The 25,648-nt window shown below is 58.6% G+C and overlaps 2 protein-coding genes across 4 annotated transcripts in view; one reads left to right on the top strand and one right to left on the bottom strand.

The window, feature by feature from the left end:
* Positions 1-14,626, top strand: part of PSD (pleckstrin and Sec7 domain containing) — a 46,842-nt gene extending 32,216 nt beyond the window's left edge. For both annotated transcript variants that reach the window (XM_088059324.1, XM_088059323.1), the window contains 7 exons: positions 8,301-8,344; positions 9,528-9,706; positions 10,485-10,555; positions 11,122-11,279; positions 11,587-11,731; positions 12,331-12,474; positions 12,729-14,626. In XM_088059324.1, coding sequence (XP_087915450.1) covers positions 8,301-8,344; positions 9,528-9,706; positions 10,485-10,555; positions 11,122-11,279; positions 11,587-11,731; positions 12,331-12,474; positions 12,729-12,968 — 981 coding nt within the window. In that variant the 3' untranslated portion in view covers positions 12,969-14,626. The remainder of the gene's footprint in view (positions 1-8,300; positions 8,345-9,527; positions 9,707-10,484; positions 10,556-11,121; positions 11,280-11,586; positions 11,732-12,330; positions 12,475-12,728) is intronic.
* A 169-nt stretch (positions 14,627-14,795) lies between these two features.
* NFKB2 (nuclear factor kappa B subunit 2) lies at positions 14,796-25,563 on the bottom strand. Of its 2 annotated transcripts, XM_005520544.3 has the most exons (24): positions 25,496-25,563; positions 22,559-22,741; positions 21,452-21,496; positions 21,037-21,115; positions 20,524-20,564; positions 20,323-20,421; positions 19,921-20,072; positions 19,202-19,308; positions 18,895-19,053; positions 18,712-18,816; positions 18,490-18,575; positions 18,226-18,364; positions 18,028-18,147; positions 17,745-17,930; positions 17,459-17,600; positions 17,218-17,332; positions 16,812-17,019; positions 16,552-16,721; positions 16,287-16,389; positions 15,944-16,173; positions 15,665-15,734; positions 15,380-15,552; positions 15,192-15,303; positions 14,796-15,098 (listed from the first exon to the last, which is right to left on the bottom strand). In XM_005520544.3, exons 2-24 carry the CDS (start codon positions 22,601-22,603, stop codon positions 14,983-14,985), a joined length of 2,802 nt encoding a protein of 933 aa, XP_005520601.2. In that variant the 5' UTR covers positions 22,604-22,741; positions 25,496-25,563; the 3' UTR covers positions 14,796-14,982. The 2 variants fall into 2 exon arrangements, with proteins under 2 accessions (XP_005520601.2, XP_014105840.1); XM_014250365.2 differs by lacking the exon at positions 21,452-21,496.
* Positions 25,564-25,648: the final 85 nt, after the last annotated feature.

The following is a 25,648-nucleotide window of genomic DNA, read 5'->3' as shown; positions in this document are numbered from 1 at the left end:
TGAGATGAATTTTCTACATCAGATCCCAGACAGAGGGAAATAGGACAGTGAGGAAGTGCCATGAAGCTACAGGCTTTCTCTCACGGGCAGGGGCCAAGACATTTGCTGGGTGTAAGGAAGTGGAGGGAGGCTGCAGTGCTGCAGCACAGCTCTGCTGGCAGCCCAGCAGCTGGGAGGCTGCTCTGCTAAAAATGGCCTGTTCCCTCTGCAGCTGCGGTGCTTCCCACCGCTGCTTTTCAGCCGCCTCTGTACAGGAGCCATGCTGGGGAGGGGGAGTGAAAGACAGTGTGAGGAACCTCAGGCAGGGCGGGCTGCAGCTCTTCACCTGAAGCACCACTCCACTTTGGAAACCCCTGCCCATGCAAGGGGGAGTAGGTTTCTGGGGCAGCTGAGATGGAGAAAGTACTGTTGGGCTTGTGCTGGGGGGATCTTGTGCCTCTCCTGGGCAGCCTTAGCCAGCTCATCCAGAGAAGACACTCCTTCCCTTCTGCCCACCGCTTTTGTCTGCTTGATGCTTTGTGGTCTCTGCACAGGTTCAGGGACAGACAAATGGGGAAAGGCTCTCCTGCTGCCCTCCCTGTGTCAGCCTGCATTTCGCCCTGTTACCCTGAGCAGGATGCTTCCTCCTTGGCAGACCTGGCTGGCAGGCTGTGCTTGGGGACTGAGGCTCCTGTGCAAGCATGCCACACAGCTGGCTGGCTAATTTTAGCGTTTCAGGAGCACACGCGTTTCCTAAGGGGAATGGCAGGGCAAGGGCTGGCAGGCTTCACAGGAGCTTCCCAAAGCTCTAGGCCCGCTCTTGGGCAGCGCCAGCACCACAGAAGAAAGGTCCTGGGGACTCTTCCAAGCCTTCCTGGGTAGATAGCACAGGCTGCTAGCCCATGGACTTCAGAGCTGGAGGGCTGGAGGTGGCTCTCACCCAGAGCATTCACTGCCACAGAACTGGGCCAGTAGGGCAGGACCTAGGTGGCTGCAGGGGCACAAGGCCACCATCCCATGTGACTCTGAGGACAGCATCAGGAATAGACCCACAAGGAACCAGAGCACTCCTAAGGCTTCAGGGAGTCCCAAGATAAACGCAGCATGATGCCTGAGAGCATGTGGCAGCTTGAGTCAGACGAGAACTTTATCTGCTACTAGATAATACATGTAAACAGTCCCAGTTTTATGCAGAAGCAATGAAAACACTTGAAGAGCTTTCACAGCTGAGCATCACATCCCCCTCACTGCCAGTGCTTCACTATGCCCTGCACAGCACTGCTGCTGGAACCAAGGTAGTGCTACCTTACCAGCACTGCTGCTGGAAGCCCTTTCCTCTGTCTCTGAAAGCTCCCCTGGAGGACTGTACCCTGCAGACAGGGCTGCCCAGTTCTCCAGCTGAGATGTCCCCCTGATCAGGCATGGAGCCCTGCTGGGGATATAAGAACCCATATAATGCTGTGCCTGCAGATGCCCACATCTGCAGGCTTGGACCTGAGCTCCTTAGGCCATATGACTGCAGCTGCCCATGCAACAAGGAAGGAGGTGGAAGCAGGACATCCTTGAAGCTGGCGATATTTTGGTTAGCTCTTGAGATGTTGCTTTTCTCTTGACAGCGTGGTTCCAGCCCAGGCCCCCTGGGATTTCACTCACCATTGCGGATCGTCTGTTACATTTCAGATGTGGATTTGACCTTTATATGATTGATCACTTTGTGGAGCCTTAGCTCGTCCCCATCTTCCTTACTCTTTTAGCTTAACCTTGTGCTTCACTGGCCGGCAGAAACAACAGTAGGGCCAAATCGGGCCCCATTTCTCACCAGCACTGCTTAGCAATTGCAGGAGTGAGCCAAATCTGTGCTGCCTTCCAGCCTAGGAGCCTGGAGCACGTCACAGATGTTAATGAATTAAGCCTGACAATGCAGTCGGGTCCTCGGGGGAGGAAAGTAGGATGGGCCCCCACCTTCCAGCTTGGAGGCACAACAGCAGGGCTCAGACGCTCAGAGTGCTGGGTAAGTGATTAGCAATGTGGGAAGAAAGCCCTGGCTCCCACCTCTGAGCTATAATCACAGGAACGCTTGCTCAGTCTAATCCCCCGGGCTATTTTTTTTTTTTTTTTTGCTTGTTTCCCCTGGGAGGGATAGGCTGCCCTGCCCCTGTCTCCCATGGCTCCCCCGGGCCTCAGGGGCAGCCCAGTATATCTGATGTACCAGACATCCATACCCCTTCTCTACAAGTTGTGCCAAATGATCAGTATGCCGAGCAGTTAGGACAGAGTGGAAAATTTCCCCCTCTCCACCGGCTGCATCTCCTGCTCAGTCAAGCCTAATACGCATCGATCCTCGTGCTTTCTGCAAGGATGCCCAGCTCTTTGCTTCTTCACAGGAGCAGCTGCCTGAAGCATCTTTGTCCTGCCCTTAACCAGCTGGGTGACTGTAGCTACTGCTGTTTCCGGCCTGACCTGGGAGGGACAGGCAAGAGGCTTAAGTGTGGGGTGGGCACTGAAGATGGAAAGTCTGAGCGTATCTCCACTGGGCGCATCTCCTGCCGGCTTTTTAAGTCCCTGTGTGGGCCGGGCTGCAGCAGCAGCTCTGAAGCCTCCCCAGCTGGAAGCGAGTGGAGGTGCCACCTGGCCCCTGGAACTCGGGAGGTGTCACAGCCGTGGCCCCATCAGGAGGGCACAGCCACCTGCTCCCACTCTCCGCGGGAAGGAGGCAGGGGCGGCCAGCTGGCGCCACCCGTGTGGCATCAGCGTCAGGGGTGCTGTCCCCCAGGTGGGATGGTGGGATGATCCAGGTGGGATGATCCAGGTGGGATGCCCTCCTCCGGCCGCTCGGCGCGGCTCTGCCCGGTCGGGCCCCGCCATTGGCTGTGGCGGGCGGGGCGGGGCGGGGCCGCCCCGCCTCTGTCGGGGGCCGCCGCCCGGGCCGGCCCGGCCCCGCTTCAACAGGCGGCGGCAGAGCGGCCGCGGCAGGCACGGCAGGGCCGGGCACGGCAGGGCCGGCGGGCTCCGCGCCGGGCGCCCCGCCGCCCCCCCGCCGCCGGCGGCAGGATGATCGGAGTCAACAGCATCAACAGCAGCGCGGGGCGCATGCGGTCCCGCTCCATGTGCTCGGTGCGCTACGGGCGCAACTACCGCGGCGTGGAGACCTTCTGCTACGGCTGGCCCCAGCGCTCCCGTACCCTCAAGCCGGTGCTCTACACCGACCTGGTGGTCAGCCGCATCCAGAGCCGCCGCAAGAAGAAGCCGGTAAGCGGCGGGTTAAGGGAGCGGGGGCCGCCGCGGGGGGATGCGCAGCGCCCTGCGCCCCGCCGGGGACATGGGAGGGTGAACGTGCCCCCCGCAAAAGCCTCAGCCCCGGTACGGATGTAGCGAGCCCCATCTCTCTCTCTCTCCTGCCTGCTTTCTGCGGAGCATACACCATGCCCCTTCGGCCCGAGAGTCCCCGTCCCCAGCTCTGGATTTCTCCCCCCGCCATCCCACCCCGATCACGGGGGTGGCGGGAGCGCGGCAAGACCTGGGTGACATTGCGCCGCTTACCGTGGTTTGGCAGCAGTGCTTGCTCGAAAACATCGCTGCGAGAGGAATCCAGGACAGAGCCGTACCGCTGGGACCTGCCCTACGGCTTAGCATAAGTGACAGGCTCTGCGGGCTCTCTGCCAAGGGTTGCGCTGCGCCGTGCCCTGTCCAGCCCAGCCAGGGCAGACCGGCGCTCCCCTGAGCATCGGGGAGACCCGCAAGGCAACGCGGAGGGGTAGCGCCGCAGTCCGGCTCTCAGCCGAGCAGAGTTTGAGAGGAAAGGAGTGGCTGCCTGGACAAAAAAGGGCTTTTTACTGCCAGGAGCTTGCTCTCTGTGAGCCGCTATCCGTTTTGGAGGTGTAAGGCTGGTGCGCATCTGTCCTAGGTGGGAAGAAGCGAACAGACTGTCTCTGGGCGCGTCGTACCTCGGTCGGGTACCTGCCTCCGGTGTAGTAGCGGGAGAAGAGCCCATACCGGCCCCCTCCTCGTAGGGCAGGCTGGGGCAGAGCAGTCAGGGTTACCCCAGAGCTACTTGGGCTGCCCCCGTGGCCAGAAGCAGCCCGGCGGGGCCATCGGGGCCGCGCCAAGCCGCGGTGCTGTCATAGCGCAGTACGGTCTGGGGGCAGCATTAAGTTGTGACGCACTCGGATGGCAACATGCAGTTGGGAGATGCTCGGTCGCTGCTTCCCGCGCTGTGGGGCTGCGCTGGGAAGGGCCCGCTGTCCTGGGGGTGATAGTTGCCTGGGCAAGGAGTGGTTTAAATATTTTGAAAGAGGCTGATGCAGCCAACAATGTTACTGAGTCAAAAGTGTGGGTCCGGGATGGGTAGCTGTCGCCTGCTGCCACCCATGACTGCAGCAGGGTGGAAGGTGATGCACAGGACATTGTCCCCGTGGCAGCCCATTCTACAGGGAAAAAAAGTCTGTCCCCAAGTCAGTCTGTTCCGTATGCACACAGGAGCCCCCTGCAACAGAGGGGAGGGAGGGAGGGACACGGCAGTGTACGCAGCAGGGCTGGTGTGTGCCAGGTGATGAGTTGTTCTTGAGCATAGCATGGGTTGTGCTTGCTGTGGAGGTGCAGGAGGTACGGGAAGGGGTGCGGGGCTGCCAAGGTGAATTAAGGACCTGACATGGGTACAGTTCCATCTGACATACAGCCCTGGTCTGATCCTACTGTTTGGATCTGTGAAGCTGGGACATCTGTGTGCCTGGGGACCTCACAGAGCTTTGTGGCTGGGTGTAGCAAAGATATTTTGCTAAGGAAAAGTTGGGGACAGACAGTAATTGAGCTTTCATATTTAAATGCTGTCAGTCAAAGAGAGAAGTAGAATGACTGCAGGGAGGGTGCTTGGTGGCTGGAAAGCCTGTCAAGAATATCATAAACCCATGGCTGGTCAGAGGGCTGACAAGAGGAAGGGGGGCCTTGATATGCACAGAGCATCTTGCTGCATGGAGAGCTGAGCACCGTGTTTAGCAGAGGAACTAGCAGACTGGAAAGGGGATGTGTCTATAAGAGTTCTGATGCATAAATGAGGCACTCCAGAAAGGGTTAAAACCCTCATCTGGATGCTGAAATCCCTGCCTCAACCTTCACCTCTTATTTGAACACTGGGCTTCAGCCATCAGTACAGTCCCGTACCAAAGCTGTGTTCAGGCCAGCTTGTTGCTCAGCTCCACAGACTATCACTGGATCTTGCCTCTGGTCTGATCTGAGCTGAGGAGCTGAGGGTGGGTGTCTTCTCCCTACTCTGCTTACGTAGGCTGTCCTCAGCAGGGCTGGCCCTATGGCTGGGCTAGAACAACAGAGCCACCTGCCTTTTGCTAGTGCAGCCTCTCAACTGTCCTTGAGATGTTTGGTAGAGCAGGACTCATGGAGAGCCTCTCAGCCTGTTTTTGGGAGGGAAAGCACCAAAGAAAGATGTTGATTCAGTTAGAAATCCCACTGGGACAATACATTCCTAGGTCTCTTCAGCATTGCGCATGTCTAGGGCAGAGCTGGCTGATTGGCCTGGCATGCTGCAACAGTGAGCTCATAACCCAGCGATGGCAAAAAACCCCATCCATGCTTGGGGTCGTCATCCATAGTGGCATGTGGCCAGTGCCCGGCTTTCTCTTGGGTAGTACTTACAAGCTCAGAAATGCCAAAGAGTTGCTGTACTTTTGGCCCAGGGGAAATGAATCCACAGAGCAAAGAAAGTCTGGAGAGAGGGACCTGCTGAGCGATGAATCTAGTGTTTCTGGTCTCTGCTGACATGATCGTGAGTTAGGCTTCAGGAACCTGCGTCACCTGCGCTTCCCCAGCAGAAACGATCTGCGCACCAAAGAGCCCAGAATTTTGTGGACTGACAGGCAGTGGCTCTGCTACAGGACCAGAACAGCAGGGTGGGCTTTGTGGCTGGAATGCATTTCCTCAGCTAGGACTTGGGCTGAGTCCACCAGCTTTGTACCTGAGATTGCTCTTGGTTGGGGCTGGTGTTTAGCCAAGCAGAATTTTGGCAGGTTTTAAGTGTAGATGTAAAGCTTTGTGTTGCCCTCTCAGTCCCACAGTTTCCCTGTTTGCCTCTCCGTCTGCTTGCACAGGCGTGTTGAGCAGCCCTTGCTTCATCTCTGAGGAGGGGTACTTGGCAGCCCCTGCTGGTAATGGGCTTGGTGGGATGCTGTTGGGGCTTGTAGCAGGGCAGCTGGAGTCTTTTGAAGCCATAAGGCAGTTCAGCCTTTGAAGTACTCACCGAGAATCCCAGAGCCCAGGTTTTTGTAACGCAGTACTCTCTGCCAGGCTGTTATCCAGCACTGTGCCATCCTGAATTACTCCTCGAGCACCTTCTTCTATTGGCTCATTCACTCACCATTTTGCAGCAATCCTCCCACAAGCCCTGCACGGGGCGGGGGTCCTCTCCAGCCCTCCAAAATCCCTGCTCAGCTGGCTCACATCTCCCTTCCTTGGGGCAGGGAGCTGACACTTCTGTGTATCACCAATGAGTCAGATGGAAGCCAAGGCACGTGTGCCATTCTGCCTGCTCTTTCTGAGGTGCTTTTCTGCCGGCCCCCGTGCCTACTACTCTGTGCCATTTTTTCTTAGTCTCCTTTTTGTGTCTGTTGGTTCTCAGCATTTTTCAGCTGCATCCTCGGCAGTAAGATCCCTTCCCTTCTATTTCCCATAGTGACTCCTTATCATCTACATTGCTCTGAGATCCTGCTTATCCCCCTGCTCTGCTCCCAGATTATGTTCTGCAGGGCTTTGGACTGCTTTTTTCCTCACAGATTCTTCTTTAAGTCTCTTTGTCCTCTGGCTGCCTTGCTACCAGCCCACTGGTGGGTACCTCCTGCTCACAAGTTAGCATCCTGCCCCTCTGGCACTGGGACTGTATGAATGGGTCTGGGAACAAATCTTCTCTCAGGCTCTGAAGCCATTACCTCTTTATAGGTCTCCTGTCTTCCCCAGAGAGAACTGAACCCTACTTTCTGCCTGCTAGATTGAGACAATCCTTTCCCTCCTCTGAGAAACAAGCTGGTGCTATGCCAGCATTTCCCCGAGGGAAAAGTGTGGAAGGAGCTGGGTTCCTGCTCCATCCTGGCTGCTGCGCCTCTTGGGAGTGATGGATGTCCCTTCCCCAGACACCGCTGGGGCCTGTCTGCTGGCCAGCATTGCTGGGCCCCTGCACGCCTCCAGCTGTTCTTTCTCAGCCACCAGCAAGATTTCTCAGCAGCAGTCTCCGGCCCAGTGATGGATGTTGACAGCTGCATGAACAGCCTGTGCAAGACTCTATTATTTCCCTCCATGGATGATGCCTTCCAGATCTTGCTCTGAAGTCCTCTGTGAGCAATGTATTGAAACCGTCTCTGGAGCCTCCCTGACTGCAGAGCTGTGCTGAGCACTGCTGGCTTGCACCGAGCTCAAACCGGACAAACGCTTGGGAGCGGGGCCCTTGAGTGTCCTGCTGCAGGCAGGCTTAGCTTGTTCCTGTGTAGAAATACAGGCAGCAGACCCTGCCTTGCTCAGATGGGTGGTGTTTGGGGGTGCTGGGGATGGGGTAGAGACAGGCCACAGCCACTCCAAGCACCTGCCTTGACCAGCCAAGAGGACAAGGTCCTCTGAGGGCGTCATAAAGGACAGCATGCCAGGGTCTCTGCCAGTTCAGGGCAAGCACCATGCTGAAGTCTCTCACAAAGTGTGCTCCTCTGGGAGCAATGCATTGCTGGAGTGTGCTGGGTCCTGCCACAAGCTGGCCTCTGCCAGCTCAGGCTGGGTGGCTGACTGCAGTGAAGTTGATGGCTGTGGTCTCTTGTGACAGGGAGCTTCTGGAGGCCCTGGGGGAGGCTGAGGTTCCACTGAGTGGGGTGACGGCATGCACCAATGAAGTCTGTCCCAAAAGCTTGCTCTCCTTAGGCTCAGGCCTCCTGAAGGCTGTCATTTTTACTGGCCTGGAACACCTTGGAACAGGGAGAAACAGCTCTCCCAAGCACTTGGAAATGTTAGCTGTGCCTCACCATTACACTGCTAACACTGTGGTACTGTCACAGGCAGGTAGAGACAAAGAGTAGGAGAAGGAAAAATGTCAGGGCCATCCCCAGCATTTCTTTGGGGTTTGGGGGGCTTGCAGATCCCATGGTCCTCAGGACAAGGTGTCTGTAACCTTAAATCGAGGTCAACTGGCTAGCCTAGCCAGGACAGGGCTGGACTGGAACACTCTGAGCCTCCAGGGTCCCTGAGCCAGTCTGGCGTGCTTCCTCTGTTCCCCAGAGCAGACCCCCAGCCTGGCACCACTCTCCTGCTGACCCCCCCACTCTTCTCTCTCTCTGCAGGCACTGTACGGCTCCATCAAGAACGAGAAGCTGCAGTGGGCCATGTAAGTACCCCTGTGGGGGATGCTGCTGCACAGCACTGAATCCACCCAGCCCCAGAGACTGCACAAACCATGATGCTGCAGGGCAGGTCCCCTGTGAGGATGAGGGAAGGAGAGGGAGCTTGGGATGGGCTGGGCTGGGCAATGTACCCCTGGCTGCCCTCAGCACTCCGGTGTGCTGGGGGAAAGCCACCTGAGAGTGGCTTCTTGCAGCTTTGGCCTGGGTTTTTGCCTTGGTGGCTGTGCCTGGGATGGGAATAGACAGGCTCTGGAGGTGCTGTGGCTGTGCCCTGGCCCCAATAGGGTGCCTGCACCCTCACCCACAGCTGCCATCTCCAGCAGCAGGAGCGGCAGCGCCTGCGCTGCAGGGATTAATCAGCCCGGTGCTACCCAGCGCTGAGCGATGCGCTCGACCGCTGCCATGGAGACGCCGGCAGATGCTGAGGGGTTTAATTAGCAGCAAGCGGCTGAGGGAGTGGGGAGGCAGCAGCTCTGGGCTCCCACATCTTCCTGCAGGTGGAGGGGAGTGGCATGGGTGCAGCCTGCCCAGAGTGAGGGGCTGTGACCCAGTGGAAATGGGCTGCCTACATCCTGCCCACACCTGCTCCTGCCCTTGGATGGTACTGCCCAAGGCCTTCCCATCACAGTGTCCCTGCACCCCTTTGCCTCTGGCTCTGGGCCCTGTGGTCTCGCTGACACCCTTAAAATGTGGGGACCAGAGCCTGGGTCTCTCCTTGTGGGGGCGGTCCATTCTATACCCTCCTTCCTGCCAGCTGGAGCCTGTATGCCATGGCTGGAGGGCTGTGGTAGTGCCAGGCCTTGGGGTACTGCTCCTCCGTCACTCCTGGCTCATCAGCCTGGCTGGCATCTGTTGCACCCCTGCCCAAAAAAACCTTCTCACTCCGTGGGACGGGCAGGGGTCCCACCTGAATTAGCAGCAAAAGTCCAGTGCCTTGTCTTTCGAGAGACCAGGTAGCACCTCAGCTGTCTAGACAGACAGGTACACAGGCAAGGCTGGGTTTGGGATGCTCACCAGTGCTGATGGAAGACTGCTCATTCTGGCCTGCTGCTCCTGTCTTCCCTTTCAGAAGCCAGGCCTAAAAGCGGCACTGACCAGTGGGGAACTTGGTATTTGCTGTCCCCAGAAAGGTAACAAACTCTTTCCCCACCCAAATCTGATTGGCAGAGATGAGGAGGAGCTGAGAAAGTCCCTCTCGGAGCTGGCAGATCCCAACCCAAAGTCCATCAAGCGCATCAGCAGCTGCAGTAACCCGTTTCTGGACTTTTCCCAGGACTCCAGCATTGCCACTTACAAGCACGGGCTGTTAGTCCGCAAGATCCACGCCGATCCCGACTGCAAGAAAAGTAGGTACCTGGGGAGCCCATGGGGGGTACCTGGGGCACCAGTGAACTCCAGAACTGAATGGGAAGCAGGGCGGGAGTCACTAGGTGACATCCATCTGTAGTTTCATGCCAGCCTTCAGCATCAGTGCTCTGGCTGGCTGGCTGTGCCAGGCATAATTCAGCCCTCAGGCTGGGGAGCTGGAAAGCCTCTCCTTCCCCGCAGCGCTGGGGAAGGGGCAGGCAGGGTGGTGGGGTGGGGTCTCTGGGGGTTGCAGCCCTGCCACAGGATCGTGTGGATGAAGGGAAGTGTCCTGTGGTGTGATAGACGAGGCACACAGCGGGCTGCAGCTGGTTGGGCACTGCCAGGCACGTTCACCATATTCCCCATGAAATCTCTCCTAAGCCCTGGCCGTCTAATGCTGCCTGGATGTGATTAGATGCAGCCGCCCTTCAAAGCCAGCAGTACCTGGCAGGCAGCTCTGCCTTGTCCCCATGCCCGAGCACGGAGGCAGTGGCGAAGCCGAGCACAAGCAGCGAGGCGGGGAGCGCAGGGGGGGCCGGGGGAGCGCAGCACAGCGCTGGCCCCGCGGGGCGGCAGCGGCCCCCCTGCCAGCAGCACCATCTGCCAGCCACGCGGCCTGCACGGGCTCAGGTGCGCAGGGACAGTGCTGGCTGCTGCCCGTCCCGGGGGTGGGCTGACGTGCGTTGTGGCAGGGCTGGCTGGAAGAGGCCGGGGGGGAGCTTTTCCCCCCGCTCAGTTCTGAGGCTGATGTCTGAGCTGCTCTCTCCTCCCCGGCAGCACCCCGAGGGAAGCGCGGCTGGAAGCCCTTCCACGCCATCCTGAAGGGAATGATTCTCTACCTGCAGAAGGTAGGCAGCAGGGCCACCCACACCAGGGAGAGGGATTGTCCCCCGTCCAGAGAGTGGGTCACAGCAGTCTCCACAGCAGTGAGAGAGGGCCTGCAGCACACAGCATGGCAAAGCCTGGCCTAAGCAGACTCAGCACCCTGCGTGCCTGAGCCGTTGCTCGGGGACCTGGTGGCATCCCTGTTTGGTGCTTGGTACAGCTTGGACAGTGAAAGGCGCTACTGAGAGTGCTGTGTGCAGGGGGCTTGGCTGGGAAGAGAGGGGCACCGGAGTCTTTCCTCTGAGTGGAGGGTTGGGCTGTACATCCAGTTCCCTGCAGGCACACACAGGGAACTAGGGGCAGTGGGGATCAGCCCCCTGTGCTGTTGCCAAGCCTATGTGCCTGGGTTTTGCAGCCTTTCTCCAGGAGTATAGCGTGAGCTGGAAGCAGAGTCTGCAGCTGCCTGGTGGAGGGTGATCTCCAAGCCTTGCCACAGCCAGCACTAGTCTGCAGTTCCTGAAACCTCATAGAGCTGACTCACGGTGGGGTGCATCCCTGAGCTGGCTCTGAAACACCCCATGATTTGCAGGAGGAGTATAAGCCAGGGAAGGCACTGGCAGAAGAGGAACTGAAGAATGCTATTAGCATCCACCATTCGCTTGCCACACGGGCATCTGACTACAGCAAGCGACCCAATGTCTTCTACCTCAGGACAGCTGACTGGAGGGTCTTCCTTTTCCAAGCACAGTGAGTCCTTCAGGATCCCTGGAAGGGCCCCATGCTGGGGCACAGGAGCTCCCCTGAATTGAGTGTAGCATGGGATCGGGCTTAGGGCCACCTTGCTCTCTCCTGTCCTGGCCCTTTCTGGAAGGAGAGGAACCTGGTGTCAGTGCTGAGTTCTGCCTGGTTCCTCTTCTTCTTACCCTGCTGCGCTCAGGTTAGCTGTGGGTAGAGTCCCAGATGCCATGGCTGGCCTGGGGGGCTCAGACCTTGTCTGCAGAGCAGATCCTTCTGTCTTTGACAAAGACATCTGTATTTTGGCCTTTTTTCCCAGGAACCCGGAACAGATGCACTCGTGGATCACGCGCATCAATGTGGTGGCAGCCATGTTCTCTGCGCCCCCCTTCCCCGCAGCCATCGGCTCCCAGAAGAAGTTCAGCCGCCCACTGCTGCCCAGCTCCTGCACCAGGCTGTCTCAGGTGGGCCACAGCGTGGGGGCAGTGGTGAGCCTGGGACAAACCCCCAGATCTGCCAGTGGCACATTCTCCTGTGGAGGGATCTGCATGGTGCCATGCGCCCAGCTGCCTCCCTGGTGAGGTGAAGGGCCAAGGGGGAGACAGAGAAAAGGGGTACTGAGTCTGGGGGCAGTTAGGTCTTGTTTCTGGCAGTGGGGCTGGAGTCAGATGATGGGCAGACCATGGAGGAGAAAGTGGTCCCACATCATGGCTTGAAAGGTCCTGCCAGGGACCTTGAAAGGCAAATGACTGGGGGGATTAGCTGGCACTCGTGCATACCAGGGCAGTTATTCATAGAGCAGAAAGGATTTAAAAAAACACCAGCCTAGTTTTAGAGGGATTAAATTCTTCTGCTTTAAGACTGCAGTCAGCCCCTCTATGAGGTGAGACCGGATTGCCCCCAAGAGCTTGTGATTTTGTGATTTTAAAAAAAAAATCAAACCCAGCAGCAGAAGCTGAGATCCTGGCTGCTTCTAGAAGGGGAAAAACCTGTTCTGTCCCTGGCCAGCTCACACTACCAGGGGTACAGAGCAGGGCAGTGATACGGTGCCACCATTCCCCAGGAGGAGCAGGTGAAGAACCATGAGACCAAGTTCAAGACAATGTCAGCAGAGCTGCTGGAGCATCGTTCCTCACTGCCTGAGAAGAAGGTGAAAGGCAAGGAGTACGAGGAGCTAAAGCAGAAAGAAGAGTACCTGGAATTTGAGGTGAGCTGGAAGATTCCCCCCTCTGCCCTCAGGCCCTCTGCCCCTACCTGTTTAGCCATCCTCAGTGATGGGATCAACCCATCCCATCAGCTGAATTACACTGCCACTGCCGTGGTCTAGGACCACGAGCGTTCCTCTGCCCCGGGATGCTGGCTGGGTTGGAGGGACCATGAGCATCCCCCCCTGCAGGGATGCTGGCTATAGGACAGTACCCAGCTTGCCAACCTCTCTCTCTGCTGCACTGTGCTCCTCAGAAATCCCGCTATGGCACCTATGCCATGCTGCTGCGGGCCAAGCTGAAGGCTGGCTCCGAGGACCTGGCAGCATTTGAGTCCACCCTCTTTGACACAGCGGGTGGGGAGGACGATGGCCTGAAAAAGTCCCGCTCCAGCCCCTCACTCAACGCAGAGCCCTCCAGCACGACCACCAAGGTGAAGCGCAACATCTCAGAGCGCGCTGGCCGCCAGCCCCCTGGCCACCCCCAGAAATCGTAAGTGCGGGGCCTCAGCTGCCTGCACTGCAGCTCTGTTCCTGTTCCCCCGGCACGGGGGTGGAGGCCGTGTGCCTGCCGAGACCCTGCATGTGTCCATCTGTCTGTGGCACGAGCTGGAGGGGGTAACAGCCCTTCTGCAGCCGCCAGCACCAGCCATGCAGGGCCATGGCCCCTCCACCGGAGACAGTGGCAGAGCAGGACGGTCCCCAGTCCTTGCCTGCAGGAGCTGCCTGGCCCCATCAGACTTGTTCCTGTCCCTCCTTGTCCTTGCACTTGGATGCAGGACCTACTCTTGCTGCCCTGGGGAGAGGGAACAACTGAAACCTACCCGCTGGGCTCAATTCTTCAATGGCTTAAAAAAAACAAAAAAAGACAAATGCAGCAAAACAAAGCCAGCGGCCGCTTCTCCAGCTCCATTGTGCCATGGGGGTATTTGGGAGGGGGCCAGCCGTAGACTGTCCCCTCTCCTGGGGCTGGTGGCCAGGGAAGCCAGGACAATAGCACCTGCTCCCTTCCCTGCCACCTCAATCACCTCTGCACCCTCCCCGCTTTCTTACAACTTTTGAACAGTTTTTGTGATACAGTTTTGCACTTTTTAGTACCAGACTGAGCTGACCACCAGGGAGGTTTTTTTTGCGGGGCTACTTTTGATGCTTTTTGGGAACTGTTTAAAAAGAAAAAAAAAACATAAACCCAGCCATATCTTGTAGGCACTGCACTCTGGGGGAAAGATGTTTTTAAAAGGACTCAGGGGGCAATCCAGCTCCCCATGCCCTCACCCTGCAGCAAGCTGAGCGTGGGCTACTGTGTGTACTGCTGCTGCCTGCTCCCCAGCTCCACTTCAGCACCAGCAACCCTTCGGGGTGACAGCCCTGTGGCTCTCAGTACTAAGGAGGCAGCCTTGAGATGGCAGCACCCATTGCTGCACATGTGGCTGCATGGGAGGCTGATGCACCGGTGCTTCATGACCCCCATTTCCTCCTCCCCACTGCTGGCAGCTTGGCCCCATTTGCAGGAACCTGGGTGTGAGCATCGTACCCAGGGCTTGGTGGGCAGCAGTGTGTAAGTACTCCCCGTGGGATGGTGACCCCTGGAGCCAGGGTTGATATAGGGGCGTCCCCCTGCCCTATGGGTCCAGCACAGGCTCGAGCCAGCTTTTCTTCCCATCTCTTTTCCAATGTATGGCTGGGGCCTCAGAGGCTGCCAGCAAAGCCTGGTCTGCAATGCTGCAGTCTTCGTGCTGCAGCAGCAGTGGTGCAGCCGCTTCTTCAGCAACAGGCTCCCTCCTTGCCAAAATGAGGGGCAGGCTCGGACAGCCCTCACCACTCCAGAGTGGACTGAAGGATGCTTGTCCAGAGCAAGGGGCAACTGATGAGCACGGCTGCAGGATTGTCCAGAAAGGGGTCCAGGCACAGTGAAGGGCTGTGACCAGGGGCTGGTACATGTGCAGTTCTCAGCCACCTGGGCCCTGGCTGGTTTCAGCACTGACTTTGCGAATGTGTCAAAACTTTTTATTCTGCTCTTTTGAGTCTATTAAAAAAAAAAAAAAAAAAAAAAATCCACCCTTGCCCCAGGTGGCTTGGGAGGTGGGGGGGGTGAAAAAAACCTTTGTACAGCTTCTTCTCTCAGTTACTGAAGTAAAACTCACTCTTCACTTCTTGGGTGTGCTGTGATTTCTTCCCTGTGGCTGGGGACAGCCCTGGCACTGAGGGATGCTGAGGAGAGGCTGGCAGCTGTCTCCTTGCTGCCAGACTTCCAGATCCAGGCAGGGTTCAGGGGGATTAGTGCCCAGCTCACGGCTGGGGCTGGAGAGAGGAAGGGCAAAGACTAATGGAACCTGTGTCCTTTTATTCAGAAGAGGGATCATTAAATAAGAGCAGAGACGGGCAGGAGCCAGCTGCATCCCATCCCCCTGAGTCCAGGCAGCCAGACCCCAAGTCCAGAAGGCACTTGCGTGGGCAAGGCACAGGGTAGTGCAGCTCCCTATGCGGTCACAGGGGCTGCTGGCTGGCTCCTCAGTGCACCTGTGGCTGCTGGCTGGGGGGCAGCTCACCCCCTGGCTTCAGGGCTAATGTAGGCGCCTGCCCCTCCTCCACCGACTCACTGCCGTAGGCACTGTCTTCCTTCAGCTCTGCAAAGCAATCCCCGGCTGCTCTTAGTGATGGGGCAACAGGGAGGCAGCAGAGACACTCCCTGCCCACCAGCCCCAGCCCTCACTCTATACCTGTGGTTTGCAGCTTCTCCAGTGCCTCGGTTTTGTGGAGCATCCTCACGGCATTGTGGAGCCCCATAGAGTCCAGTGCCTCCAGCAGTCCCCCCAGGCTGCCACCTGCCAGCTGTGGAGAGAGGGCACTGAGTAGGGCTGATGGCCGGACAGGCAGGGGGGGCAAGGCACCCCAACCAGGCACTGACCTCGTAACTGCGCAGGAGGCTGGCACTGGGCGAGGGCGTGTCCTTGTAGGTCTCCACGAGGCTGCACAGCCCCAGGCGCTTGGCCAGCTCGATCCAGTCTGACCCACTGCAGTCCTGGTTCAGCAGCTGCTCCAGCCCCTGCAGTGCCTCACTGTCCAGTGACAGGACCTTCCCTGTGTGGAAAAGGTGCCCCCATCACAGGCTGCCCTCCTTGTTGTCAGGAGGGTTTTACCCTGCCTAGGTGTGGTGCTTTTGAGTTGGGGGCGGGGGGAAGGGGATGCTCACCTGGCTGGGGGGCAGTAGGCAGTTTTGCCTCGGGCCCCTGCTGGGAAGCCTGCAGCAGGATCTCCCGCACCTGCAGACAGACATGGGTGTCAATCTTCCAAAGCACTGCCCAGATCCCCCACTCCCTCCTCACACTTTGGATCTCTGCAGGACACAGAGGAGCACAGGCATCCTCACAGGAGCACCTCCAGGAGAAGAGACTGCCCCATCCATGCCATGGCCTGTGCAGAAACATTCCCAAAAGAAACACACACGAGTTTGTCCCAGTGCACCACACACCTTCTGGCTCCGAGTCAGGTCCAGGGATGTGTGGCAGCGGCGCTGCCTCTGCCCTGCCTGCCACTGTCCCTGCGTGGAGAGCTTGGAGGTGGTGCTGTGCTCTGCAGGCAGGGCTGGCTCCCCCAGATCCATGGCCAGCTCCTGCTCCTCAGGGTCAGTGTCTGTGTCACTACTGGCCTCTGACGAGGATAGGCTCATGGGCTCGTCGTTCTCACACAAAACATCTGCCCCTGTCAGGAAAGGGTGGCATGAGCCCAGTCCACGGATCTGACCTTGTGCCTGGCACCACCTAGCACAGGAAGCCAGAGATATGGGGAGGGAAGGAGGAAGGGCAGTGCCTTACCAGCTTTAAGGAGGAGTTTGGTGAGGGTGGGGGAGCCCAGGCCAGCAGCCAAGTGCAGGGGGGTGTTCCCAGCAAAAGTCCGGCTGTTGATGTCTGCTCCCAGCTAAGAAAGGTGTGAGGCCATGAGGATGGACTGCCTGGGCACTGCTCCTCCTACACCCTGTCACGCCAAGGCCTCAGGGGAGCCCCCACTTCTGCCAGGAGCCTGTAGGACGCTGCACCCCATCCCTGTCCTACAGCCACCACTACACCAGCCACTCCATACCTTCTTCACCAGGTGGGTGGCCATGTTCAGGTTCTCCATCTCCACAGCCAGGTGCAGTGGGGTCCTCCCACTTTGCCTCTCCACTGCATTCACATCTGCTCCTGTCCTGACCAGCAGGTCCAGGCAAGCCAAACTCTTTGCCTTCACAGCCAAATGCACAGGCAGGAGGCCTGAAAGATGGGGATAGGCTCAGCAGCCTTCTGGCCAAGCCCATGATGGCACCACTGCGGTCCTGCCCATCATCCCTGAACCACACTCACCATGGAAATTGGGCAGGCGGAGCAGATAAGGAGTAGCTGAGCCCAGGTGAGCCAGCAGTGTCCTCAGCATCTCTTCATCGCCAGCCTGGAGTGCCAGGTGCAGCAGGGAATTGCCATAGCGGTCCAGCAAGGTTGGGTCAGCGCGGGCTTGCAGCAGGAGCTGGACCACTTGGGGCTGCTTGGTGATGACTGCCAGATGCAGTGGCGTCTGCAGGACAGCAGCACATCCTCAGCAGCGTGCACAAGAACCAAGTCCTGCACCACCATTCTCTCCAGTAGCTGCAGCTTGTTCAGATGTGCAGCCTCCCCTCAACAGGAGCAGGGACAGGAGCCCCCAGGGTTGGAAAACGGGAGTCAGGAACTACTCCCAGGGAGGGAAGAACTGGCTGCTCTGAAAAACCTGTACCTGTTGCAGATTATTGGAGATGTTGATGATCTGCTGGCTGGGGATGCTAACAATGATGTCAATCAGCTGCTTGATCACCGCTGTCTGTTCATGGATAATAGCGAGGTGCAAAGGCCTGTAGAGAGAGTGAGATGGCCCCTAGCTCAGCTCCATGCTTCTCCAGGTACTCCCTGCTGTCCTCAGAGCCCTCATAATGGCACAAGACCCCCATGCCCTCCCTTCAAACCCCTCGTGTTCTCACGTGTCTCCGTTCTCGTCCTGTGACGCGGCTAGGTGCCTCTGGACTGCCAGCAGCATGCGGGGGTCAGCGGTGACCGAGTAGTCGAGCAGGGCATGGGCATTGCGACGGGCTAGCGCCAGCATCCACAGCTGGCACAGCTGGGCTGGGGGGCAAAGCAGGATGTCACCTCCAGGAGCAGCAGCCGCATCCACCAGGTGTGGGGAGCAGCACACAACCTGAAAAGGTCCCCAGTCCACGCCTCCTCTCCTGAGCTATGTGCCCCAGCCCTCCCTCAAGCCCCTCCTACCGTGCTTCTGCAGCTCCTTGCAGTATGTGCTCTCTTCTGCAGGTGCCTGCCTGTCGCTCCCAGGCCCCTCTGCCTCGGGGCCCTTCATCTGCACACCCCCCTGGTAGCTCCCCACTGGGTGGGGGCCAGATGAGTAGATGCTGTTGTAGGTCAGCCCAGGGGAGTATGGGAAGCTGAGGTTCCCACCTGCAGGGCAAGGCGGTGGATGGGTGAGCAGAAGGGAGCCCCCAGGGCCAGACCTCAGTCACCTGAGAGAGGAGGGGGAAGAGGCATCACCACTCACCTCCTCCAGAGCCAAAGCCCCCGGCCCCCCCACCGGCCCCCCCCATGTGTGAGCCACCACCAAAGTGCTGAGGAAACTGAGGCAGGACTTTCTTGCGTTTCCTTTCCACTTCTTCCTTATCTGTGGGGAGAGAGAGCAGCAGGGTGAGAGGCAGCCCCAGCAGCAGGGGACATGCCAGTCTGCCTGGGTGGTGCTCACCTTCCACCACTGGGTAGTAGGTGAACTGCTTGGAGTCACTCACATCCCCTCCCCGCTTCCGCTTCAGCTGCAGGAAGACGGTGACAGGACGGTCGATCTTGGGCTTGTGGTAGGGGGGTGTGCGGAAGACAATGGCATACTGTAGGCAGGACATGATGGAAATGAGGTTCTGCTCATCCCTGGAGTTGGGGATGGGGCTACCTCACCCCACAGGACGTTCATCTGCCTTGAAGCAGAGCAGGACACTCCCCACCTCCCCTGTACCTGCTTGTGCACATCTGTAGGAGAAAAGTCTCCGAAGGCCTGCCAGCCATTCTCATCATCCTCATAGAAACGCACCTCAATGTCATCTGGGGAGAGAAGTGGCACTGGCACCACCTGTCCCCTTGCCCCAGAGAGGCTCCAAGGACACAGACCCCTGACCACCCATGGGCCCCGGACCTCTCCTGCCTCCAGAAGGTTTTGTCTGGAGACAATGGCTCTTACCTTTCTGAACTTTGTCACACAGTAAGTAGACTTCGTCTCCTCCCCGCACGGAGCCTGCTGTCTTATCCATCCGTGAGATCTTCAGGTTGGAAGCTCCAGGGGACTCTGCAGAGCAAGAGGTATTGGGAATCACTGCACAGAAGTCCTTACCCCCTCCCTTTCCTGGACTGGCCCCACACTCACTGCTGTCATGGATGGGATCTGAGATGACAGGTTGGAGGGCCAGCGTGAAGTTCCCACTGCTGTCACGGAGGTAGGCAGTGAAGCGCAACCGCACAATGCTCAGGTCCATCACCTTCTTCAGCTCCTTCGCCTCCAGCTCGATCTCACGCAGCTCCACTTCTGCCAGGGCAGAGGGACAAACCACCAGGCTGTATGGGGGGACAGTGCTCCAGGTCCCCTTCCTGCCCAGCCCAGCCCCAAACTAATCCCAGCCCCCAGCTGTCACCCCATGGTGCCGAGGCCCATCGAGTCCCCAGGCTGCCCTCACCTGTCAGCAGATGGTTCCTGTTGCGCATCTTCTGCTGCTTCAGCTTTTCCTTCATGATCTCCATCATATTCTTCTTGGTGACATGGAGCACACCCAGGTTGCTGAACCTGGAGAAGAGAGAACCTGCTGGGATCTGGGAGCATTAAGGCCAGGAGCAGCAAGCCCAAAGGAGCACATACTCCTGCAGCGGGGAAGGACCTGAGCAAAGAGTGGTGCCACTCAGGCAGCAGGGAATCGGTGTGTGTGCGGCAAAAGAGGAGCAACCACATAGGAGAGGAAAGGAGTCCCAGAAACTCTGGGCTCCCACAGGTGACAAGTCCAAAGGGCTGTCCAAGACAAGACCAGGAGGACTGAAGGTGAGAGGGATGCAAATGGTACTGAGCTGAGCCAGGGATGGATATATAAGAGCAACTGCAGCAGTTGCAGAATAACCCTGTGACTCAGGTTGACTTCAAAAGTCATCTGCAAAACTGGGGAGCTGCAACCTCAAGGACAGAAGCTCAAAATAAGCTGCATGTATCAAAACCCAGAGACAGGCAAAATGCTCAGGGGACAGAGCTGTAACAATGAACTTGTCTAAACACACGCCTGACCGCATCCAGCAAACCCAGCTCCAGGGTATACTAACCCCTATCTTCTCCCCATTTCATAAGCTGCAGGCAGCACCCACAGCCACCTCACAGAGGCAAGAGGCCACCCTGGGTCCTCCTTGCACGTACTGAGCGGTCATGTCCTTCGGTCCCACGATCGTGACACAGTTGCCAGCCTCGTTGCACTGCTTGCCCACCAGGCTGTGGGCGTGCACACGGGGAGGGTCACTGTGTGTCACCAGGTCTACCTCGATCCGGGCCATCCCTGTGTAGTTACAGATCTGCAGGGAAGAAGGAGATGGCAGTCAGGTACAGTAATCCAGGAGTCTGAAGGATTCTCTACAAATCCCTGCTATCCCTCCCCATGGCCACCACCCCTCCCTCCTGCTGCAGCCCTCCCGTCCCTCCAGCACCAGGAGACACACAAGAGTTTATTATAAATTTCCCCTCCTTCCTTCAAGGCTCCCTCCTGATGCTCATGCACCACTGGCTGAAGACACTGCTCCATCCCCTTCCCATGGCAGTGCTCACCTTGACAGTGGGATAGGTCTTGCGCCCCTTCTCACTGGATGCTCCCGGCAGCCCCCCATGGGAAGGGCCCTCGCAGCCGTACCGAAATCGGAAACCCCGCTGTGGAGACAAAGAGCGCGTCAGCCAAGAGTGGCCAAAGGCTGGTGCCACAAGAGCAGCAGGTGACAGTTACACCTGTCTTTGCCCAGGCGGTGTCCTTACCTGCTTTGGCTGCTCAATAATGACAAGGTAGGGACCTTCCACTGGAGGACAGAAAAGAGAGGTACCAATGAGAAACATGGGATAACCAAAGTGCATGTTCTCACTATGGATGCTGGAGATAAAGGGACAGTATGGAAGGTGATATGATCCCTGTCTGTCCCATGGGGGTCCTCAGAGCCCCCAAACCCTGTGCTGTCACAGGCCAGCTGGGAACAGCAATCAGAGTAGCAGGAAGAGGAGGGGAGGGCCAGAAGATGCTCTATCACTTGGGGAACAGGGACACCCAGGAGGTCACAGCCCAACCTGGCAGTTCTTAAAAGGCTGAGCAGCAGGGCCAGATGGAACAAGCCCCATGCTGGTGGCACGGGGCAGGGATTCCCAGCTAGCCCACTGTGGGACCAGTAAGGACAAAACCTGTGGTGCTTCTGGGAACTAAGAGGTGTGAGTCAACCTGCTGGGAAACTCCACTGCAACTGGGAACCCCTGGAAGGGTACAGCCAGAGGGGTCCTCACCTGTCTCCATCAGGGGCTCCTTCTGCTCCATCATGTGGGAGCCAAAACTGAAGTCATCATAATCAATCCCATCCAGGCACTAGATGGTGAGAGGGAAGATGAGTGTGAAGAGTGTGTTGGGGCTGGAATCCCCACACTGCCTTGGGTGGGTGATGGCAGTCTGGCACAGAACCCCATCGGAGCAGGCACAGATCCCTGTCCCTCCCCGGGAAGAGAGGTAGGCAGATGCAGACCCTTCAGTGCCCACCCTGGGGGTTGACACAGACCCTCCCACCTCCTACCACGGAAGCAGGCACAGATCCCCACCTCCCACCCCACCCGTGGGGTCGGGCACTGTCCCCTGCCCAGCTCCGGGGCCGGGGCCAGGCAGCGACAGCCCCCGGGGCCGATCCGATCCGATCCGTGCCGCACTCACGGGTTGGAACTGCTCGTCCATGTCGGCGCGGGGCCGGCCGCCGGCCTGCGGGGACAGGGGCGGGTTGAGCGGGGAGCGGGGCTGCAGGAAGGCACCGCCGCTCCGGAAAGTCCCTAGAAACCCCGCCGAGCCGGGAAATGACGGGACCGCGCGTCACCGGCCCGCCCCGCCCCGCCGGGGCACGGCCCGACCGGGCCCGGGGCACGGGACAGGGGACACGGGGCACGGGACGCGGGAAGCCAGGCTCGGCCCGGCCCGGCTCGGAGCGGGGCTCTGCTCGGCCCGGCTGCTGCTGCGCCCGCCCGGGACAATGGGACGGGCTGTCCCCTCCTCGCCTGGGAATTTTGGACCCGGAGCCCCGGGCGGGCTGGAAATCCCGGAGCACTCCCGCCCGTCTCCCCAGGCCGTTCTCGCCCGGGCGCTGCCTGGCAGCTCCGGGGCGTCAGATGTGCCGTATTTTCCCCCCGGGAGTAGGGAGGGATTTTCCCCCCTCCGTTCCCGGCCGCCTGTCCCGCTACGGGTGCCAGTCCCCGCTGCGCTGCCATCAGCCCTTCTCCAGCAAGACCTGCAGTGCAGCACGGCCGGAACCACCCGCCCGCGCCAGAAAGCCCCGCAGCAGCCCCTGGGTGCCCCAGGCTCCCTACCCCACACCATCCTATCCTGCACAGGGATGTGTCTCCCGCACCGGGATGTCGTCTCCAAGCCCCTATGGACTCAAACAGGAGTCGCCCCAAAAGTGCCGTCCCCAAGCCCTGGACGGTGGCTCCCCCATGAACAGGGGACTCTCTCCAGGACTCCGCAGACCGAAGCAGGGTCTGCAGCCCCTTGACAGGCACCCAAAGAGGTGCTTTCCCCAGTTTCAGCTTACACAGCAGTCCCTGCATCCTTCCCCCGAAGGTGGCCTGAGAGAGGCATCCGCTATCCGTGTTCCCATTGCCTCCTTCCCACCGGCTTCAAAGTGGAAGCGGCAGTCCCGGAGCTCCCTGTGGGAGCATCTCCCACCGCCCCAGCACTTGGCACTGGCCGCTTCCTGCCGACCCCAGCAAGGCACTGACAGCAGCAGGGGCCCTTCCCTGCCGCTCACAACACTCACACCCTCCTACTCACCGGGGAGGAAGAGGCTGGTCTCAGCAACCCGTCCAGCCCCAGCATGGCCACAGGGACTGCAGTACCACAGACAGGAGTTCCGCTGGGACCAAGGTCTGCCCGACCTCAGAAAACCGCCGGTGACTTCTAGCAAAGGGGCAGGATCAGAGGACAGCCTACGGGCACGCTCCGCATTTCTTCTCACTAACCAATGAAAAGAAAAAAAAATCCCGTATCTGACTCCACGATGCCCTCATACCATGAATTTCTGAATCAGTGGTTGCTGCAGGTCCCACTCAGGGGATTTTGGGTGTGTGGGAGAAGAGGGGAAGGAAGGGGATTGTTCAATCCGTGCGTGACTCATATTCTTCAGAAGCTGAACAGAGCCTTTTCAAGATTTTTCAGCCACTCAAGTCTTCCAAAGGGGTTGTCCTGTGACCCCAAGCCCAAGGTTTTTCCCGCTTGGCCTGCCACCTAAGCACGGAGATGCATCCCAGGCAGCTGTACAGCCCGGGATGTGGGGTCTGTGGGACCTGCAAGTGCAGGGGAGGGTGCAAGGAAGGTGGAGATCCAGCACTGCAAAATGAGGTGGGGACCTTCCTCCTGCCATTCTGCAGGGGCTTTCAAAGGCCTAGGAACATGGACACAACCCCCCGCTGGTCTGTGAGAACAGCACAGACTACCCTGCTGTCAGGATCCCACCGATCATCCCACCTGGACAGCTTCAGCCTGCCACCACCAGTCAGCCACCCCATCTGCTGGCACAGATCTTCCAGAGAGGTGAACAAAGGGACAACCAACTTTCCTCAGTGTGCTGGGAAAGTCACCTACCCTACCCACTGAGTGTGGTGGAGGAGCCCAGGCCTGAAGCTGCTGGATAACAATGGACTGTGCCCCTTGAATAGCACAAGTCCTCTTCTCCAATGGCATCAGCTCCATTCCCTCTTGAGGGATTTTCACAGCTCACTCACACTCACGCAGCAGCCTGGGACACTTCCACTTGCTGCAGCAAACAGCATGACTAAAGAATGTCACGGTGTCATGCCTGTGTCTCCCCATCCCACACAGCTCTGGCTCTCTGGAGGTTGCCAGCCATATCCCTGCACACTTGTGCAGTGTGTGCTGCAGGAAGCCCACCTTGCTTGCTGAGCAGAGATGGTGTCACCACCTTCCTTGTTCCTGGAAAAGCAACCTCAGGCAACCTCAGACCTGCTCTCAAGGTGAAGTCCTGCCTCCTGTGCCAAGCAGCACACCTCTCTGGCCCCCTGCCTTGGGGTTTCCCCTAGGAGTGTAGCACACACTTTTATCCCCCACACATCCCAGAAGGGAATGCATCTCTCCTTCCTCCAGCAGTAGCATACCCAACACATCCGCCCTGGATCACGGGCTTGAAGTGCACACCTCATTAGCTCGGCTAATTCCTCCCCATCTTCACACATTCCTAAGGTTCAGGAAGGATTCTCTGGGCATTGCTGTGAATGGGGGGAAAGAGCAGCAGCAGAAGAAGCTGCAAGGCACTGCCCAGAGCAGCACCAGCTCCCTGTCTGGAGTGCAGCACTGCCACAGCACCCTTGCCAGATAGCACAGCCTCCCTGTGCCAGCCAGACTGCTTCAATTAAGGGCCAGCATTTGGCAAGTAGTGTGAGCTAAAGCCATTCTTCCATGCCTGCAGCTCCTTAAACGTGACCTAGTAATTCAGGTGCTATTTTCTTTCCTCCCATGACAGTCGGCTGACTTGCAGAGCTGATGCCCTGCAGGCAGGAGGGAAACATACGTCAGCCTGAGGCAGGAGTGTTTAGCAGCCATGGGAAAGGGTGCTCCAGAAACGCAGGAGGCAGCACGAGTGCAGCCCTGCTCTGAACTGCGCTAGTGTACAGCTATGTTCCAGCCACTCAGCTGGCTGCTCCTCTGATACATTCTTCCCTTCACATTTTGATTTCCCTGGGGTCTGCTAACACCTGCAAACAATGGCCCTAAATACTTGGCCTTGCTTTCTGCACAAATCCTGTGCTCTGCTCCATCCCTGGAGTCCCAACAGCTACTGGCAAGAGGCTGCTGAGTCTCTCTCATATCACAGTGATTTTGCTCTGAGACCCTTCCTGGAAACGAAGTCCTTGACCAGCAAGTATGGCAGAGAGAAATCCTCTCCCTGAAAGCTTCCTAAGCCTTCCTCTCCTAACAGCCTGCCTTTGAGCACTGAAGCCATTTGTATATCTCTGCATAAAATGCCTTTATTCCCATCGTGGCTATCAAGTTGGTTTTGGCAAACCCCAACCACCCACTGATCTTCTGCTTTTCTCCTCTAAGGGCCTGTAAATCAGCTCCTCTGCTGTTATGAACCATTAATCTGGCTGTATGCCTTCAGAGAACCCCTCCCAGCGTCAGCCCGGCATTTGCTGTCTCTCTCGTTCCACTGTTCCCGCAGTACCGCTACCGCCTTGGTGCCCACGGCTCCATTTGGGCTAGAGTTCGTCGAGCCTGCGGGCACGGATGTGACTCCTCTCGGAGCGGGCAGCAAGCCAGCCCTGCTCCAGCGCAGGCAGGGCACAGGACGCGAGAGGGAGAGCTGCAGGATGGGGCAGGACCCACTGGCAACATAAAAGATAAGGAACTTCCCCACCGGCAGGGAGAAATGTGTAAGTGGCAGCGCTGGGACTTGGTGTCTCCTCTCCCCTCCAAGAGAGCAACTGTCTCTCCAACCTGGATCTTCCCACCATCCCCTACCCCAGCTGGCCGCATGGCCGGCCCAGAGGCAACCAGGGACCGGCGTAGCTGCTGGAGCGAGAGAGAGCCCATGACCCTTCCGCTGGGACGGGCAGCCCAAGCACAGCAACTTTAAACCTCTGGATCGCTCAACTCCCTTTCCCTGGTTAGCGTTCTCCCGCTGCCGCGGGCAGCCCTGCCCGCCGCCGCTCGGGCGTGTCCCCCCGGCACCCCCAGCCCGGCCCGGCCGCTTACCTTCACCCCAGCTTCAGGCCAGCCGCCGCGCCCCGGCCGCGGTACCGGGAAAGTCCCGACCCGACTCCGCCTCCCGGGACTTCCCGGACCCGGCTCCGCCCGGCGGAGACAGCGGGAGGGCGGGCCGGGGGACCCCCGAAAGGATGGGCATCT

The sequence above is a fragment of the Pseudopodoces humilis genome, chromosome 9 (assembly GCF_049639895.1).
Source record: "Pseudopodoces humilis isolate 2021_Gansu_Grassland_sample_001 chromosome 9, ASM4963989v1, whole genome shotgun sequence".
Classification (NCBI taxonomy): domain Eukaryota; kingdom Metazoa; phylum Chordata; class Aves; order Passeriformes; family Paridae; genus Pseudopodoces; species Pseudopodoces humilis.
Note: the sequence above shows the minus strand (reverse complement) of the source record. Positions and strands in the feature narration are given on the sequence as shown.

Excerpts from the sequence above, each read along its gene's own strand:
- NFKB2 (XM_005520544.3), bottom strand. The coding sequence starts at position 22,603 with ATGCTGGGGCTGGACGGGTTGCTGAGACCAGCCTCTTCCTCCCCG. Across the intron at positions 17,931-18,027 it reads GGGCTTTGGCTCTGGAGGAG|GTGGGAACCTCAGCTTCCCA; the intron begins GTGAGTGGTGAT and ends CTTGCCCTGCAG. Across the intron at positions 16,390-16,551 it reads CCACCCACCTGGTGAAGAAG|CTGGGAGCAGACATCAACAG; the intron begins GTATGGAGTGGC and ends CACCTTTCTTAG.